General features: G+C 34.3%; 1 protein-coding gene across 3 annotated transcripts in view; it reads right to left on the bottom strand.

Annotated features, from left to right (window-relative positions):
• Positions 1–20401, bottom strand: part of CPS1 (carbamoyl-phosphate synthase 1) — a 197876-nt gene that overhangs the window by 106336 nt on the left and 71139 nt on the right. For 2 of the 3 annotated variants that reach the window (XM_003254024.3, XM_030803337.1), the window contains exon 2: positions 13163–13300. In XM_003254024.3, coding sequence (XP_003254072.1) covers positions 13163–13300 — 138 coding nt within the window. Of the gene's footprint in view, positions 1–13162; positions 13420–20401 lie in introns of those variants that run through there. The other variant, XM_030803338.1, reaches the window with a different exon arrangement.

Below are 20401 nucleotides of genomic sequence, written 5' to 3'. Positions count from 1 at the left end.
CCTTATCATGACATGATCTCTATGTGTTTAATACAAATGTATATGCCAATAAGACCATTTAGACATTCAAGTCTCAGACACTGAACTCCTACCAGGTGTCAAGCACCTTGCTAGGCTCTGTAGATAAATGGATGAATGTCTCCAGTCTTCTCGTTTAGTAAAAGGCTAGATAAGGGAATGGATTATAAAACAGAGAAAACTTCAATAAGGATATCACTGAGGCATCACTGAAACACGTGGAAATACAAAGATAAATATTTTTCCCTTGAGAGATTAAGCTTTAAACAAAGAATTTGCCCTTTCTTTTCCACTGATGTTTTAAGCAATAAAAATAAAAATTTCAATAAAAAAACTTGCCAAATTTTGTATTTAAAATTCAAAATTTAAAGATTCTTTCCTCTTGGCTTAGATGTCATTTTCTCGGAGAGGTCTACCTTGATGCCCTCATTTAAAATTACAGTATGTTCCCCAGCCCTCTTTCTCCTTGGTCTGCTCTTTCTTCATAACACTCATTACCTTTTAACATACCATCTAGTGATTTATTTATCATCTGTTTCATCACATTAGAAAGTGAATTTCATGCAGGCAGAGTATTGGGTCTGCTTCATTCACTAGTGCACCTCCAGCCTGTATCAGTGGCTAGTACAGAGTAGACAAGTAACTAAGCTATGTTCACACTTTAGTGAAATTACTTTAGTCAGATAATCTACTGAGTAGTTATCAGAATATTTCTAAATGATTAAATAGTGAATTTGATAAGAGAGGAAAAGTTATAATAGAAAAAAAATACAAGCATGTGCTCTCCTACCCCACACCCATCCTCCTGATTATTTCTTTTAATTCTGAAAATACTAAACAGTTATTTTTTCATCTTACACTACATATAATTTTTTATTTTAACCATGTTTCAAATTCTTAATTAACTTGTCTTTTTATTGGTGGAACTTATCTAAAATGCAGATATCTAATGCAACGTTTTTTCTAGCAGTGGTTAGTCTTACAAATATTTTAACACCTGAAATATTAAGTTTCTTGGAGTCTCAACCTCTCTCCCTTTGTCATATTTTCCTAGTATATCTTGGAGTTACAACTGTCAAGTCACATCTGGTCCTACAGGCTAGTTATTTAAATAATACTCCAATTAAAAATAGTTCTACCTCATCACATAGTATCTAATAATAATAATCATGGCTATAACTAATAAATAGTCACCTATTTGTTTTTAGAATTAACTTCGCACTACATGAAATTGCATGAACACCCAAGATAAAAATCCCATCATCAACTACTATTGCCTCCTAATTGTTCTGCCTGCCTCCAATCTCTCCCTACTTCTACCCATCCTATGAAATATAGTTAAGGCTTTCTTAAACATTAATTGGATGACACTAACTATTCCCCAAATTCCTCAATTCACATTCAAAGTCCTCTCATCTGGCCCACTCTCTATACAGAATACCTTAGATTCCCCACCTCTCTTTGTCAGTCCTTTGTGCATAAATGTCTTCCTTGTTGCCTTTTTACATCCTGGTAATGCTTCCTAGTACCCATGGTATGTACTAAGTCAGAATTAATCACTGATTTTCTTGTGCTTCCACTGACTGCATTTGGCGTATACTGTTGTGTGTTACCTTTTAATTGCTAAAGGTATTTATCTACCATACTAGATTCTAACTTCTCAATGTTACATCTCGAAGACAAAATGCCTAATTCCATGTTGTATCCCCACTGAAATAGCCCACTGTTGTCCACACAGTAATATTCTCACTACACAGTTGGTGAATGCGTAGAAATGTACTTCATTATGTGATACTAGCATGTTACAATGCTGACACTATGGTGTTTTCAAAATAGTTTTTTGATGCTCACTGACTTCTGATTATTTTACTAAATTTCATCTTCTCTTGAAAGCAAAGGCAAATATTTCACATAGGTATAGTTCATGCTAAAAGACAGAAGATGAAAGTAAGGAATAAGTTAAGGCTGGGTGGCAATTACTGCCCAAAAAGTACCCTTAGGCTTTCATCTACCATTCAGGTGTCATATAAGTAATGCCTTCAGAAGAAGACCCAAAAAGGTGATTTCTAAATGTCATTCTTTAGGTTTCCTCATGAATTGTTTCTATCATTAATATTAATAATTATCTATGTTATGTAGAAATCTAATTCTCCATCACTAGGGAAAAGAATAAAGCTGCATTCAGTATATATAACCCAAACATTCTCTTTTTCTTCCTTCACTTTTCATCTAAAATGCTTGCCAAATTTTACTGTATGTCAGCAATAAATTTGTTTGTTTTAATTCACTGATGTGGTCTCATGCTTACAATATTACATTTCTATACCAAGTCCCCAAATATGTTATAACTAATAATAATTCCCCCTCTATTAAAAATACTGAGGCTATTATATTTTTATTGTTTTTGTTGTTGAGATCTATGTATAATCCTGGTACATCTTTGGCATTCAGTAAGTGTTGGTATAATTAATTTTGGAAATAGTAACTAAAGATAATGTAGACTTTAAACTTTCGCTAGTGTGAGTTCAAATGTTAAAATACCTCCCTTAAAAAACTGTAATACTGATATTTGGATAAAGTAAAGCATTAATATTTCTTAAGCATGTCTGGTAGAAGTAGATTGACCTGTCACTATCCTATTTGTACCTTCTGCCATTACTTTACTGATAAGCTATTAAAACATAAACTGGGTTGCATATATACTTATCTATGTTTATTAAAGTCTATATGCAGTTGTACAAATAAGTTGAGAATTTGGATTTGAATAATAAATTTGTACTGTTCTGGGAAAGGTATCTTACTTCAAATAGAATTATGAAGCTATGTTGAAAAAGTAAGGTTTGGGAGCGTGTTGTGTCACCGAGAACTCCATTCTGATCAATTCCCTATGACATCCTTAATAACAGTTAACATGAATGTACTGAATACTATCTTTAAAGCCATTAGTGAGTTCTCTCCTCTAATCTTCACAAAAAATAATGATGTAAGTAATATTGAAATCTCCATTTTACACTTGAACTAACTGAGCCTCAGAGAAGTAAAGATCATTCTATTAGCAACTGGAGGAGCAGTGGTTTCTGAACCCAGTCTGTTTGACTTATAACCTCTTTTTCTTTTTATAAGCTTACTTTTATTTCTGCTTTCCAATTTAAGTGAGGATAAAAAGAAATTTAAGCATGAACTCTATTTAAGTTTATTTTTAAGAGCCTTAATTCAAAATTGCCATGGATAAGCCACAACAGGCCCAGGTCAACCAAGAACTACCTATCTATAAATCTGTAAATTGTCAAAGTGAAATGTCAAGTCATTAATTACCTGAGTCATTATAATCTGAGGAGAACCAGTAGGTTTTGAGAACAATTTGCACTGATCCTAGGCCCTTGAGTTCTCAAGCTCTGAAGATTGTTAGAACCCTAGATGCTGTGATGAATAAGGAGATGCACCTCTCAGTCCCCCCTCCCTTTTCCCCAATGACGGAGGATTCAATTTCTAGATAACATAGATAATTATTCATATTAATAATGGAAAGACTTGCTGCCCTGCTCTGAGGAGTGAGGTCAGCAAACCATCTCCTGCTGTCAAATTTTTCAGGGTCTATCTCAGCTATAGAGGGCTGCATTGCCCCATGACTTTCCTGGAGTACCTCCTGGCCAGTGTCTAAGTCAGGCCTGGAGAGAAAGGCTCAGGCCACATCCAGGAAAGTCTGGTGGGCAACAGCTTCCTATCCAGTTGGCCAAGGCTTTATCAAAACTGCATTACAGTTTAGTTCTCTGTCCAATTCTACTTTCTGAAGCTTCACAGAGGCTGATCCCTAATAGAGAGCATGCTCCCCAAACATCATCTCTGCATTTGTTTACAGAGAACCTAACTCATGCTAGGCACTTAAACCAAATGATCAGTCAAAGTCCTTATGCCAAAGTTAATGTTACTTCCAAGTTGCCTGATATTCAAGAGTGGAGGCCACATGTGAACATTCACTTTATTTGAACAACTAAGCACAAGTTTAGCATGCAACTGCCTAAAATAAAATTCATACAGAGAAAAAGAGAGATTTTTCTGTACTTTCTAAAAATCTCGTGTTTTTTTGTTTGTTTGTTTTTTGAGACGGAGTCTCGCTCTGTCACCCAGGCTGGAGTACAGTGGCACCATCTCGCCTCACTGCAAGCTCCGCCTCCCGGGTTCACGCCATTCTCCTGCCTCAGCCTCTCCGAGTAGCTGGGACTACAGGCGCCCACCACCACGCCCGGCTAATTTTTTGTATTTTTTTTAGTAGAGATGGGGTTTCACCATGGTCTCGATCTCCTGACCTCGTGATCCGCCCGCCTCGGCCTCCCAAAATCTCGTGTTGTTATGAGATTTTGTTTGAATCTCATAAAACAAATATGTTTAAATTTTTGAACGAATATGTTTAAATTGTGGCTGCAATTAATATTATCTCCACCTTTTTGAAATTATGTTTGTATGTTTTTCTTCTCCCACCCATGTAATTATATTCATAAAACATGTAAACATACCCCAAAGAAATAGGCCAAGGATTGTAGCTAATATGGATATCAAGAAAAATGCCTTAAGGCTACTTTCCACTAACAGTTTGGCATTTTTTAGTCTGGAGCCTACAGGTATTGTGAATCTGGGAGCCAATCAGGTTATAAAATAAGTAGTGAAAAATTGTGTTCTCTTGTTACTTCATATGAATTTAAAAATTAAAGATTAAATTATTAGTCTCTATGGCCTAGTAATACTAAATGTTTTTTTTGTTTGCAAATTTATTGGAGGAAGATTCATAAGACTGTAGATTTTTTCACACACAATATTTAGAAGGACTGAAATGAATTTTCCTATTTATATGTAATTGCTCCATGTTTAATCTTACTTTATAATTTTATTTAGTACTCCTATTTCTAAATTAAACTGAATTACACAAATAGCTATATGATCTCCATTCTTATATTACTTTTATTTTTTATTTATTTTTATTTTTATTTATTTATTTATTGAGATGAAATCTCTCTGTCGCCCAAGCTGGAGTGCAGTGGCACAATCTTGGCTCACTGCAACCTCTGCCTCCTAGATTCAAGCAATTCTCCTGTTTCAGCCTTCCCAGTAGCTGAGATTACAGGCACTTTGTGCCACCACACCCAGCTAATTTTATATTTTTAGTAGAGGTGGGGTTTCACCATGTTAGTCATGCTGGTCTTAAACTCCTGACCTCAAGAGATCCGCCTGCTTTGGCTTCCCAAAGTGCTGGTATTACAGGTGTGAGCCACCACGCCCGGTCCCCATTCTTATATTACTTTTAAAATGAGCATTCTGGGCCGGGTGTGGTGGCTCACGCCTGTAATCCCAGCACTTTGGGAGGCCAAGGCGGGCAGATCACGAGGTCAGGAGATCGAGACCATCCTGGCTAACATGGTGAAACCCCGTCTCTACTAAAAATACAAAAAAATTAGCTGGGCTTGTTGGCAGGCACCTGTAGTCCAGCTACTCGGGAGGCTGAGGCAGGAGAATGGCGTGAACCAGGGAGGCGGAGCTTGCAGAGAGCCGAGATCGCGCCACTGCACTCCAGCCTGGGCAACAGAGACTCCGTCTCAAAAAAAAAAAAAAAAAAAAAAAGCATTCTAAACTAAATTTAACGTTGCAATTCTTAATATGTGTAAAGTCTGAGGATTCTTTCACAAGTTTTAAGTAATTTTTAATGGAAATACATTTTTGTGGGGGGGTTACATGTAAGTAGAAATTGCAATGAACTCTCAATTGCTATTTGTTGGTTTGTCTGCTGTGGATGTTGGTATTATTGTTTCACCATTGTCATACAATATTTCCATTTTCTAATGATGTTACAAAATAGAATACTGCAAGATCTGAAATTTCCCTAAACACCTCGTCTCTTTTAGGGGTTTTAAATTTTCCTCACAATTAAAATTCATTGTAAGCCTACATTTATGGGTCTATTTTCATTTCTTAGTAAGATGATTCATTAACTTTATGGGACCACAAATAAGCGACTACAATTTTGCACTTTAATACTCTCAGTTTGAGATTCAGTTTAAAAGGGTAGATGTTTCAATGTGTTTTCCAGAATAAGAATAATGCAACAGCTATTAATGAGAGTCACACAGGTACATTCCCCTTGAAAAAGGTTTGAACATGTGCCCCTGGTGCTGTGCTAAACTGATTTAGAGGGCTTAGTCTTAGGAAGTAACAGTCAAAATTCAAACATAATTTGTAATTTAATCTATAAAAGTTTTTGAAGCAGCCTAGTGTTTATCATTATTGTTAGGTTTTCCTTTGCATTCAGTATTATGTTATTAAAAATCATCTACTCATTGTTCATGTATTGTTTCACAACCCATCAGCATTCTGAACTAATTCTAAGGATATCGATCCTTTACTTTGAACCAGTTTTCTTTGGGTCTTTTATATCAAGATGGAAAACAAGTCAAAATGAGACTTTTCTTGCAGCCTAAAATTTCATTAGGCTTTTGTGTATGTGGAGCTTACGGGACTATAAGAGGAAGAAACACATTGAAACTGAAAAACAGCATGTTTTGTTACAAATACATGACAATATTTAGGTTGAAATGGAAGAAATATGTCAACTATAAACAGCATTGCCCTAAAATGTCCTATTTATAGAGTCGTTGACAGCCATATAAAGCAAGAATCCTTACTTATTCTTTGATTTAAACAACCTATTCTCAAAAAAAGAAAAGGAAAGGAAAAATCAGATTTTGTTGTAATGCCATAACGTTCAGTATGTAAATGAGCTCTTGAGTAAGCAATAAAATAACAGCAGAAGAAATGACTTAGAACATTCTGAAGCGAGGTAACAACTATGGCATCAGATATATAAGTACAATAACAAAACTTCAAATTAAAAAGATCCATCTGTTGTTTGAAGCCTAATTAAAATTCTAACCAGATTTGCTAATGTATATTTTGTTTTACGTACAAAAACAGGCATCCATGTGTCCTTGTTTTAACTGCAGCACTTACATATCTGTGAAATGGGAGGAACAGAAATGTTTCTTCTCCTGGATATGAGACTCCACCACTAAAATGTTCTGGATGTAAAGCCTTAAGCTAATTCAGCAATAGATTCCATAAAAGATTTGAAAAAAAAAAAAAACCATTAAAAAGTCAATAATTCCCTTAAGCTAGTAGTAAAAATGAAAATAATTTACTCTGGGATTGCTGTATTGCTGTTGAATCATTTATCTAAGTAAATTATTTGCACATCAGAAAAAGTAGAGACCCCACATGTTTTTTTTCCATTTTCACCAAGGCCTAAGGCCATGTAACATACTTGCTTTCTGGCTTACCTGATGTTTCTTAGCTATTAGTTCGCCTCAGTACTCATCCTCTTAAAAAATAAATCTGAACTAAGCACTGGAAAGTAGAAAGCCTAAAGCCAGAATTTATTTCAGGTAATTGTTGTGTAGATAATATGGTAAAAAGTTAAAATCAAGTAAATGAAATTTTATTTTTTTATTCTTGGAGTTACACTATTAAGATATGGATTTTTGAAATTTAGAATTTCAGCACAATTTGTCTTTGAAATTTTTCGTGAGACTTCTCTGCAGTTACAAGGCCTGACACTTCAAAATTTTGAAGCACTGTAACAGCAGTAATCAATTAGGCTTTACCACATTCTAAGTTAATAATCTTACAACATTCCAAGTTAATATTAAGTCATCGGTCTTTGGTTAAACATAAGCCAACGTTAGGGGGACAAAATCACAAGGTTAATTAACTTGAGTACTTTTATGTTCAAACATTTATAAACAAAAGATTAAGATTTATGAATCATTTTTATTCTAATAAGGTTTCTCATTGTAAATAAAATACAGCATGTATAAAAACTTCATTACAAAGTATATTCATAAAGTGTAGGTTTATTAATATGCCTTACTGAGCATCTGCTATGTGGCAAGTTGTTCAAAGTCCTGGAGGAACCTACATATCATAAGCTAACTTTTACTGTATGGTGGTGATAAATTAAAATGGTCTTATATTTCAGTCTGCATTATAGAAAAAACTTAGTAAAATTCTTGAATAATGTAGCAACCCTACTGATTCATTTATGAGAACACCAAATTAGTCAGTTACCTCCCTATGAAATTTAAAAGATCAATGTATAGCATTTAACAAGTTGAAAAAAATAAAAAGCAAACAGAGTAGCCTTGAAAATATTTTTATAAGTTAAACTCATTTAGATCACATGAAGAAAATCTAATGGAAGCTAAAGATCCCTAGGGCTGAGGAGCCTAACACAAACTTTGACCTTGGCCTGTGCAGCTTTCTTCGGGCCTCCGTCATTGCAAATGCCCCAGGAAGTACAAGTCACATCAAGGGCAGTCAGCGTAGCATACCAAACTCCTCCTGAAGGCTTGAAGTGAATTCTAGCATGCCCAATGCATAAGAGATACTGAAAACTTTCTACAGCACCCCTCAATTTTTGGAACAAATTGGAAATATAAAGAAAATCTAATAGAGATGTAAAGGCAGAGGAATAGTCTCCATTTCCATAGCAATAAGACCTAATGTCACCTCTAGATCATCAGAAAGTCTGGCTAGACATGAGCAAATTGGAATGAGGAAGAGGAAAGCACAGGTCAAGATTAGTACTAGTCCCTTGGGCAGTTCTACAGCCAGAATGCTTAGCTTCTGACCCAAAGCTGGGACTGGGGTACTGAGTGATGTGCTTAGGGCCTAACACTCAGAGTTACACCATGACACTAACAAAAACAGCCTCCTTAAATTTTGCATCTCAGGTACCTCACTCACTTAACCTAGTCTAGGACGTTTAAACTATAGTTTTTTCAAGAGTTTTATGTCAAGAAGCTCATAATGTCAAGGCATTGTTGGTGACAAATAAATGAATCTATATTTTAGAAAATTGGGGGTATAAAAAATGGAAAAAACAAAAATGTTCAAAAGAAAGGCCATCTCCCAATTAGAGAAATATTGCATGCCAAAAATATGTAAAGTTGTCCATCAGTCAAACTAATTCTGCAACAGCTCATTTGGGACTGAACACAATTAATATTTCAAAAATGTAGTTTGCTATAGATGAAATCCAGTCCTAAAATGTGTCTATATGTAGTAAAAGTCCAATAAAATAGTTATTCTTAAAAGTATGTGATAACCCTATCCCCACTCTTACATCTAATGTGTACAGAGGCTCCAATATAATAATGAGTTATATTTCCTGTGAATATCTTTAAAGCTACTACAAGTAAATTATTCTAATTGTAGGAGTTTTTATAGTTGCCAATTTCTAATCAAATGACAATAGCTCCTCAAGACTGAACTAAATAGATACTTCTATGTCAAAATCAGAATATAAAATCTTAAAAATGAATGCCTTTCAAAAGAAATAATGACTCCCAGTGCTCATTCGTAGCTGAAGTATCAAAGAGGACACTTGGATTGTTAGGTTCCTAGCTTAATTATAACACAGGTCACCATTGTTAAAAAATGAGTGGATTAATGTTAGAAGGAGTACTTATTGAACACTTTTCTATTCATAGGGAACTTAACCTTTACAATTTAATACTTTTGATTTCCAAATTCATTTGCAAGTAAAAATAAACCTATTTAGTCTTGATGACTTTCCCAGACTTGTGAACTCAGAATTCTTAAGTCTGTAAATTTCTTGAAATCAGATACTATACTCTTATGATCCACTTATTTCTATTTATCATTCTTCCTGTATACTCCCATGGTAGAGGTTCCGTGTTTATTAAAGAATAAATGAATGAATGAATGAAATAGGTTATTATGGTGTCTATTCTGCCTTTTGGAATTAAATTTGCCATACTGAAAAAAATATATTATTTGCTTCATTTTCCTTGAGTCTGATTTATTATAAGAAATATCTTCTTACAGATGTTTAATGTTAAGGCAAAAGTGAACAAATTATTATTATAAATATTTGAGAATTATTATCAAGTACCTTGTCATTGCAACAACTTGTAGTCTATAAAAAACATAAGGACTCTTTAATCTAACCCTCTACTAAGTCCTTCTACTAAAATGTACAGAATGGAATTTTTTAAAAATATCCAGTTTTTGCTTTAAAATGTTCAGTTTAATGGTTCAAATTTAAAACTTTAAAGATTTTTGAGAATTGTTCATGTGTGCCAGTCACATAATTTTTCGAGTAAATCAGTCATCATTTCCGCTACACAGATGACAAAACTTAGGTTGAGAGAATATGTGACTTGTCCAAGAACAGCGCATTAGGAAATGCATAACAGGGGTTAGAATCCAGATCTTTTTGTGCCCCATCCAGAGTATATCCTACTATTATACTGCTACAACCTGCTGAACGTAATAATGAGTGCTGAACATTTTCAATACTAATGGAAAAAGATTATGGTATCTAAAACTTTTTAGTATTTAGTATTTTATGGTTGTTGATCATTTATACCCTTGATACCAACTTTCTTTAAAATATAGAGCACCTTGAAATTCTTTCCTCTTTCCCGTAAGTAAAATACAACTGTGTTGATTGGCAAGGCACTCTATAAATATTAGCCACTGACAAATACCCAGGGAAGGGCCACATAAAATTATAAGTGCGTCATTTCTGTCATCAAACCCACCCTCTCTGTCTGTCATCAAAGAGAGAGGAAAAGCGACCTCAAAATACTTCGAAAAAGCAACCCAATTTACAGGGCAGTGATTATAGATGTGACCACAGGGTGTCTTTCACAATCCATTTACCATCTGTAACTAGACATAATGCTACTAACCTTTAAAGTGACTGTTCTCAGTGCCCTTCACTGACCATTATTTAACTACATCCTAATGATTTTAACTATCTTTAAAATATGATGTCCATCTAAAAATAGTAAATTCGGATGTATTTTTCTAAGACAGTTGAGTTTTTAAAGTGAAGGCAGGAAGAAAAGTAGGTAGAGGACTATTTCAGAATAAGTGAATAATAACACAAGTCCCCTTGGGCTGCTCTATGGAATTTTAATTCACTATTGTGAAGTTCAAGAACTTCTATTTTTTGTGCTTGGCATTCCTCCAAAACTCTGGCCAGTAATGACTGAGTGTGAGTAATGGCTTTTACACCATGAAATGATGGCTTAGTCCTCCTACAAATTTGTCATTCTTAGCTGTGCACTGTGACAGACCCTTGAAACAGATCTGTCACCATGAGCTAGAAGTGCTTTCACAGTAATCCATCCACATAATTAGACCATTTTGTCACGGTTGTGATGGTGGTGGTGGTTGTATGGAGCGCTTATTGTGATCTTGGAGAATTGGATTCTAATCTCAATCATATCTGTGCCATTTAAAGTAAGTACTCACTCAATTTCGCGGTTTCTGGTGCCTGATGAAGATGCACCTATCCTTACCTATGTATCTACCTTCTCACAGGGTGAGAAGAAGATATTCCAAGTCACCCAACTTTGAAGTATTAGATGGCACATATAATCGTAAGGGATAACTTTCATTACTATTGATTTTCTCTGAGCTGATACATGAGTACCTTGAGGTATTACTAACAATAAATTCTCGTAGTTTACATCCAGTTACAATGTGTTTGATGTTAGTTTAGAATATTCTCCTTTCCCATTCTTTTGCTATAATTAAACTAAATTCAAGAAAATGTCTATAACTAGACATAATGCCACTAACCTTTAGTGACTGTTCTCAATGCCCTTTATGGCCATTGTGTAACTATATCCTAATGATTTTAACTATCTTTAAAACATGATGTCCATTTAAAAAGAGTAAATTTGAATATATTGGAATATGTAACTACATAAAAGACATTTTCTTTTCTGGTTTTCTTAATTTAAAATGGTAATTTCCTATACTCTTGTTAGAATCTTCTCAATGTTAAAGGCTGAAGTTATTAACACACCACTAAGGCTACTATATGTATTTCCTCTTTTCTCCTGGGATCCTGAGCTAGTTTCTCTCTCTTTCTCGCTCTCTCTCTCTCTCCCTCCCATCCCTCACACTTCTCCTCTTCCCCTCCCCCTGTCTCCATCTCTCTTCCTTTTCTTTTGCTCCCATTCCTTTCCCATTCCTATCCCTGGCGGCCACAAGAATTTATGAGTATTCCTTGGCCTTGCAGGTGTCAGGACCAAAACCCCACTGAATCCTGACTTGAGCAACTGAAACAGTAGAAGCTTAGTCAACTCAGTGAGCATACAAAGTATAAGCAGAACACTCCAAACTACGAGATCCGATTTTCACATCAACAGACAGAGATTTTCTTTTGTTTTCTTCTATTTCAAATTTTACAGCTTTTGCTACTAAAGAAGCAATATATCTAAAGCTAATATGATTATTTAAACTTATAGTCACTAAAGATTACTTTCATTGGCAAAGTTCCTATGCAGTAATTTCAGGCTTCTCTGATAATGAACGTCTTCATAAAGTTACAGGAAGGAGCAGAGGTTCCTACAGGAATTTCATAATTCAATGCTGGGGGGCAGGAAGAAGGGCAATTAATGTTTCTTTCCTGGGCTTGTCCCCTCAATTATAGATACCAGTGGAGGGACAGAATTATCAGCTGCTATCTTCCTCTATGTATTACTCTACAAAATGAAAATAATAAATTTGGCCTGTCCAAAAAAAACAGCCAGAAGGAAAAGGAAAAAGCTAAAGCAGTGTCTACATGATGACCTGCAAATATCAAAAGCACATATTTTCTAATTATATTTTATAAAATGTTTAAATGATATTTCAAAAGAGAACTTTTCAGTAAGCCCTATTTATAGAACAGAACTTAACACACTATGTACCATAATGTGGCTCACACACATATAAGCAACCCCATTTTTTAAATCCAAACTGTAAGTAATAGTATCTAGGCACAGAAAGCTATCTATGAAAGAAAAGATGTTTCTTTTCCAAGCAGTGCACTTACATTTACATGTTCACGAGAATTGTCATCATTCTTTATGTTGGGTAAAAATTACTGTCATGTTACTCAGATAAGATAAAAATTAGCATTTGCTAAGTCAGTAGGTTCCATAGTAAAGGAAACATTAATACATTAGTACTTCAGAGCTACACTCAAAACTGTATTTGCTTTGTAAGGGACACCTTTGCTTCACTGCTAAACTATACCCCATACTATTTTATCAGAAACAATCAATATGGGTATTACCTTGACAGAAAGGAGCCTGATGCCAGGTCTTGAAAATTTCCATTTTTGGTGTGCAGTCACATCGGTAAAGCCAAAACCAGTCTTCAGTGTCCTCACCACTTTGCAAGCTGTCAAAATCCTCGTCATTTTGATTTGTGACTAAAATTAAATGAAATTACATAAATTTTGAGATTCTGTGATAAGACTTTTTAGTTAATGTAAAAGAAATCTGGGAGGGGGTGCAGTCAGTGTTTAAGGCTGACTGCACAGCGATCTTTGAATTTCCATTCATTCTGCCATTAAATGTCTTCAGCCACAGCTCCTCCTTCTCTTAACCCCTCCTCCTGAGGTAATGTCCAGAGATGTTCCATGGGCATGTAACACAAATTGCAACACATCAAATACTACTTCTCCTGCTAAAATAATGCTGGGGTTGTAGAAAACCAGCCATCTATCAAAGGAATTGCTTATGCAGCTGAATGGAATGACCTAGACATCATGGACAACCTTATCCTAAAGAGTAGCAACTTTCCAAGAGGCTAAGGATCATAGGTTTTTGCTTGTGTCACATGTGATACCTAATATGCCTCATAAGAGATTCTGGATTCCCAAAGAAAGCTGAATGCTTGCCATTTTCTGTTGGGGTAAAAAGACAATGTTCTTTTTACAAAAAGTAAAAATCAGAGCATCCTACAAATAGCATTTTTACTGTTTGTAAAAAGAATGTCAGAATAAACTTTTCTCCACAAATATACAATAAGCCTATCTACATTATGTTTTGGGTTAATAGAGTAGTATACTACATTCTTACTATAGCATTGTTCTGTGTTTCAAAGTTAAAGCAATCAGTAATATCAAGTAAAACACAACTAGAGCAAACTGGACTATTATATCCTTCTTAAGCCTCTTAAATTTGTAACAACTTCATGAAACAATGACAAACACTGATTTTAATATAAGCACTATTCCTAAGTCAAGTGTTTTTCAGTTATTAAAATGTTACATATAAAATTTTCCAAACTTCAGCATTCATATTTCAACATGAATAAAAAGTGATTCACTTAACCCTTCAGTCTCATGTTTAACCAGGCTGTCAAGGGGCCTCATTGGCTGGCAGATGCTCTTGCTTAAGTCACGTGACTATGTAGAACAGGAAGTACTGCAGCAGTGTTCTTTGATACTCTTGCAAAGAAGGCCAAGGAATAAAGGCAATAGACTCATTCCTAGGGCTTCTCATAACAGAAAAGATGACACAAAATGACATAAAGATTGTAAGCTTCAATAACATAGAATCAGTGCTAGAGTTGGGGTAAGGATTTTTTTAAAGAGGAACAAAGTTTAATTTAAATCTTCACGCTTACTTAATATATTCAGGTACAAACATTATTTGATTTCAAAGTGCTTCACGACTCTTGGTGATAGAAAGCTAAACAAAATAGGCTCATACTAGTTTATACAAATAATTAATAAGATAACTAGTGCCATGGAAGTTGCCCAAATGCAATGGGAAAATAAATAAAATGGGGAAAATAAGAAAGAAAGATCAAGTTCTTTGTGCATGTTCAGTAAAGTTTAAGCATAGAATTATGTTGAGCTGTGTTATATTGAAGGATGCAAGTTCACCAAGTAGATAAAGGGGGGAAAAAACCCAGAAGGGATGCCATGGCATGAGCAATAGCATAGAGGCATGAAGTCATGTGGTATATTTTTTAAAAACCTAGATGCAGGGTACAGAATGGGAAAATGAAAAGGTACCATATCATGGGAGACTTTGTATGCCTTAAAATGTTCAGCCTTCATCCATAAATAGTATTCATGATAGTCATGGAAGTATTTTGAACAAGAAATAAAGGTGAAATTTGTGTTGAAGATCGCTGAAAAATGAATTGGAGGAGAATGAAAATAGCAAAAGGAAAACTCCCAACCTAGAGAACTGAGGACTCAGAAGCAGTACTTACTGGCTTAGTCCAATACTAGTTTATGCCTTGATCTCACCTCTTGTCTTTTTATGTGTGTGTGTGTGTCTGTGTGTGTAGTGAGGGTTGTCTTTCCTTAATTAAAAAAAGATATAAACTCAATCCTCATTATGGAGACTTTTTAGGATGCAAAATAAATTTAAATCAGTCATAGTCCCATTACCCTAAGGTACCCATGCAATGAATACTATAGTATGTTTCCTCCCTTCATCACTTATGTTTTAATCAAATATGACAGTGGAAGTACTGAGGAGTCCAGAGCTTGACCAAGGAAAAGGCTGCATCACCATTTATAGCAGTTGACCACAAAGCATGATGAATTAAACATGTTTTTCCATAGAAATGTCAACAATTCTAGGATAGAATTCTCCTACTCTAAAGTCTAGAGAGAAATGTGGGCATGATAGTTTTAATGGGCTTTCATTTTTATCAGTAAAGGGTCCCAGATGCAGACTATGGTGTGTATGTATATATATATACACAGACATATATATATATGGTGTGTATGTATATATATATACACATATATATATATGGTGTGTATGTGTATATATATACACATATATATGGTGTGTACGTATATATATATACACATATATATACACATATATATATACATACAAATATATATATGTATATATATTTTATGGTCCATGTCTTCAGTCATCAGAATGAAGGAGGAGAAGGCAGAAATTCTGGAAAATTTGATTAAATATTCTGAATTAGAGACTTGGAAAATTCATCTATTATAATTCCACAATCATCTTGGAGATTGGAACAGCCAATAAATAAAATAGTGGCTAGTTTCATACTTGAGTGTTCAGGCTAGACTGAAATCTATAACAAAACTGGAAAAAAATACATTACACATTAGTGAGGGAGTTTACATTAGGACAGATCAAAGGAGTTGAGGCTATAACGGTTGGTAAGGAATGTTAAAGTCAGACATGAAAAAATTTAGTGGAAATGTTACTCTTTTATGACAGATTATTTTTCAAAACATTTTAAAAGAACAAGCATTTTTTTCTTCTCTGACCACATGTACACAGTTCTCCTTCACATAAGCTGTCTGCACGCAGCTGAGCAGAGTGACAGGCATGAATGCAGGCACACACATCAGGCTGGGGACCCTGTGCACTTGGAAGTATATTCTTTGTGAGCCAGGTCATCAAAGGTTTTCCAAACTTATGAGTCACTCTCTGATAAAAGGAAAATATTTTTTATAGATTTAGTCTTCTTTTCTATTAATACATTTTAAGAAATAGAAGCATTTAGCCTGTGAAATCCCTCAGGGCACTTTGTTTTATGAATTCCTTATTGACATATCTGGTATTGAAAATGTTAAAATGTCAAGTACTAAGTCGTATTTACTTTAATTTGATATTTAAAGAAATGTGGAAATACAGAATAATAGATAATCACCCACCCCACGAAATAAACCCTGTTAACACTAAAGTATTATCTTCTAGCATTTATGTCAATGCTCAGAACATAGTTTTGAAAATTGTCATCGACTTGCATAATGCTTTTTGGAGGTACATGATGTTATTACAAAGTTCTTTTAAAACCTTACTTGAAATGACTACAAAACATTCCATTTTCATTGCTGCTACAATGCATGTCAATATTGCTATCTTTGATTACTATTTACAAATTTCTCTCCAAAGAGAGTGTACTCACCTCCATACCAGTGCAATATATGGGTGTCCCTTTAAAAATGTCCTCACCAACATTATGTATTATCTTTGGTTTTATTTGCTCTGCTGCAGAAAATAGTATTTTGCTTTCATTTCTATTTTAAATCACTGGTGAAGTTGAATACTTCACAGTATGTTTTTAATTGATACTATTCTTTTATCAACTACTGTTTACATTTTTGTTTCCATTAACTCATCTATATTAATCATTATGAAAATGTCTTTAAAGGAAACATAAAGAAACACTGACAGCCTGTGTATATACTGATTTCCAGTATCCACTTCATTTAAACAGTCCACTGACATAAGCAAGGGAAGACCTGCTACAGATTGAAAAAAAAAATGAGAACAGGATGTCTTAGAGAATAAAGGTCTTAGGTTTTGTAATGAAGAGAAAATAAGGGTGTTAGTAATTCCTTTGAAGGTACAGAGACTTCCAACTGCCCTCTTGAAGTGTTCCTAAGTAATGAATCAGAAACAACTGTAAGAAGTTGGTGCATCTATCAAAAAGTCTCTAACATAGCAAGCATGCAAGAGATGCTTCTGGCAAAATGACTGAATGAATGGATGCTGTGTGCTTAATTCCTGCCTGATCAGTGATGATTATTTAAGCAGGAACAAATAAAATTACATCAGTTAAGCATGAGAGGAAATAAGGATGCTTAGGAGTCACGAAAAAAAAACCTAGCAATCAATAATTCTATGAAGTCTATTTTTGAAGAGATATGTTAAAGCAAGGAGTAAGGTACGACTGGAGAGCAAACAAATTCAGAGTAAAAGGAGGTGCAACAACTCCCTGAAGAAAGTTCTACTGTTTTGTGTTTGACCAGAAATGTGTGAAAATAGAATATAAAAGGTAGAAGTAACTGGGTTCAGTTCTATGATTTTTATTAGCCTTAGTATCATAACAAGGAATACAGTCACAAATAAAGATATGGACGAAGAAGGCATCTCTGAGGGAAAGTGGTGTGGATTGTACCCATGTAAAAGGCACACGCTTTCTTCTATCACAGAAACTAGGACAAGCTTGTAGGAGGAGTCCTCAAAGTTTGGCCAGGAAGAAGACTTAAAGTTGTTTGAAAACCTTTCCAATATGTCAAGGATTGATAATGACAATAGACAGATATCATGTTGTTAGATGATGAGGGTTTAAACTAACCAGATATCCTTGGAAATCCAATCAAGTAAAACCTATTCATTAAGATCCAATTGGCATTTTGAGGAATAGAAAGTGAGGAACCAATCGTGATGAATATGCTTATCAACCTAGCATTTGATAACATAAAGGTTGGAGTGATACAAAAGAAGGTGAAAAATGAAGCTGGAAAAGAGACCTTGTAAAATTGGTTTCACATATTAAAGCTCAGGGCACATGTGATTTATTCTAGAATAACAAAAAAAAAAGCTATCATTCATAAGACCCCATTTGCAAACACCTTAAGGAGAACAAGTTAGTCAGTACAAGGAGCACGTATTTATAAACAGTAAATCTTGTCATGCTAATTTCTGCTTAAAAAAGACACTACTCCAGACCAAGTAGACATGTTAGATGTTAATTCAAGAGCATGGAGTATATATTCTAGGCCAATGTTATGTGCATACACATTTGCTAAAGAATGTATATAAATGAGTTATTGCAAATGTAAAAGGACAGAGTGGATTATCCAGTGAATTCACGAAGTTTCTTGTGTATTTGTGAAATGAGAAGAACAGTGGGAAATGCCTTAGAAATTTGATTCAGAATTCAGTGACTTTGGAAAATTGAAGACATAGCCAAACACAAGGTGCAACCAAAGGGAGGTCACGTGTAAGTTAGTCCAAAAAGAGAAAGAAAAACAAGCTGTAAATAAATGAAAGTTGTAGAGGATTGATTTATATGGAAATGAGCCAAAAAGCATATGTAGCAATTATAAAACATAGCAAGAGGCCCAAAGTTAATCATGTTAAGCTGTAATTTAAAAATCTCAATATAGAAAGCAGAACTTAGAGTGGGATTTAAGAAAAGAAACTCAATGTTCACATAAAAAGCTAAATATTGAATAAATTAAAATTCTAAAAATGGAGTTTGACCACGAGCTGACTATTAAATTTAAAATCATGTCACATAGGAGTCCTAAGCAAAGTCTTTCAATCTTTCTGAAAGTAAAAAAATAATAATTATTATTCTTGGGTAACAAATAAGAAAGACCCCACAATAGAAACTAAAACATTGGAAGATATAACCACAATATACTAGCATATTATCTGCATCTATATAGAGAAATATATAAATATGTACACCACTTGCTGTTATGCCAGTAAGTGAAAATAGGTATTTAAATAAATCCGTTTTATTGGCTCCAGTGATGGTAAGTATGATCTTGCCTGAAAGTTGAGGTACTTGCCACTTGTTGATCCCCTGAGCTAGGCATTGGTATGCTTTCCTTGCTAATTTTAAAAGCAATCCTTGAAATAAGCTAATGCTATCCCTATTTTATAAACAATAATGATGAGTCTCAGAGAATTAAGTAGTTTGTTCAAGGTCACACAGCTAGTAAGTTGCAAAGCCAAGACCAGAAATCAAGTCTTAGGCAATGTTCATCCTCTTGGAGCATGTCAATTATAACTGGAGAAAACAGGGGCAACAGTATGGAATGAACTGGAAAGAGTGACCTGGTTAAGATTCAATTTGATAAGAAGAATACATGAGTGTGGAGGTAGCAAAGGCTGGATTTCTGATGCTCAGAAATATTTGTGTTTCCTGAAAATCAGTAAAACATAACTTCAGTAAAAATTGAACAGTGAGACAGAAGAAAGTAACCACAACTTCTCTGGTTTATTGTGTTTTATATTAAATAAATGATAAGGTAATATGGAAATAAAGCTATTAATTTTTCAGTAATCCACGTAATAATAAAACTAGTTCACCTGGGAGCCATGTTTCTAGCTGGTTAACTGATTCAGCTGGACTTACCTGAAATAGCAAAGAATGTCTTATATTTTTCTATCTTGCATCTTATTGCTTGAAGTTATGTATTCCAGAACCATGGAATCTGGGTAATTTCATGCCATTAAATGTTTATGATTGTTCGGAAATAAAATCTAGGATTTCTAAAAGAATAATCAATTCAGTAATTATGTATTGAGTAGTTTCTATGTATCAGACATTGTATATCAGGAAACAGGATTACTTTCTGCTGAAAGATGTTTTGTAGAAAATTGAAAACCTAGTAAATGTATTCCCTAGATAGTTTTACATAGCTGGATGAAATCTTCAAAATTGTTTTCTAATTCCTTTGTTTTATAGATACAAAAACCAAATATCTAAGTAAGCCAAGATCATCTCATTATTTTTGAGTTATTTAATATTTGACCTAAAGCTGTTAGTAGACATCAGTATAGAAATATAAGTTTTGAAAAATTACTGCATTTCAAATAGAAATAATTGTGTAAGTGATGGAACAACTAGTAAAGAAACTAACAATTACACAAATCAAACTCAACACTTAATTTTGGCTGAAGCATTTTCTTATAACTTGGTCTAAATATGCCTACAACATAAATTTTACAAAATAAAATGGCTAAATCATTAGACAATGTTCATTCTA

This window comes from Nomascus leucogenys, chromosome 22a, assembly GCF_006542625.1.
Source record: "Nomascus leucogenys isolate Asia chromosome 22a, Asia_NLE_v1, whole genome shotgun sequence".
NCBI lineage: Eukaryota > Metazoa > Chordata > Mammalia > Primates > Hylobatidae > Nomascus > Nomascus leucogenys.
Note: the sequence above shows the minus strand (reverse complement) of the source record. Positions and strands in the feature narration are given on the sequence as shown.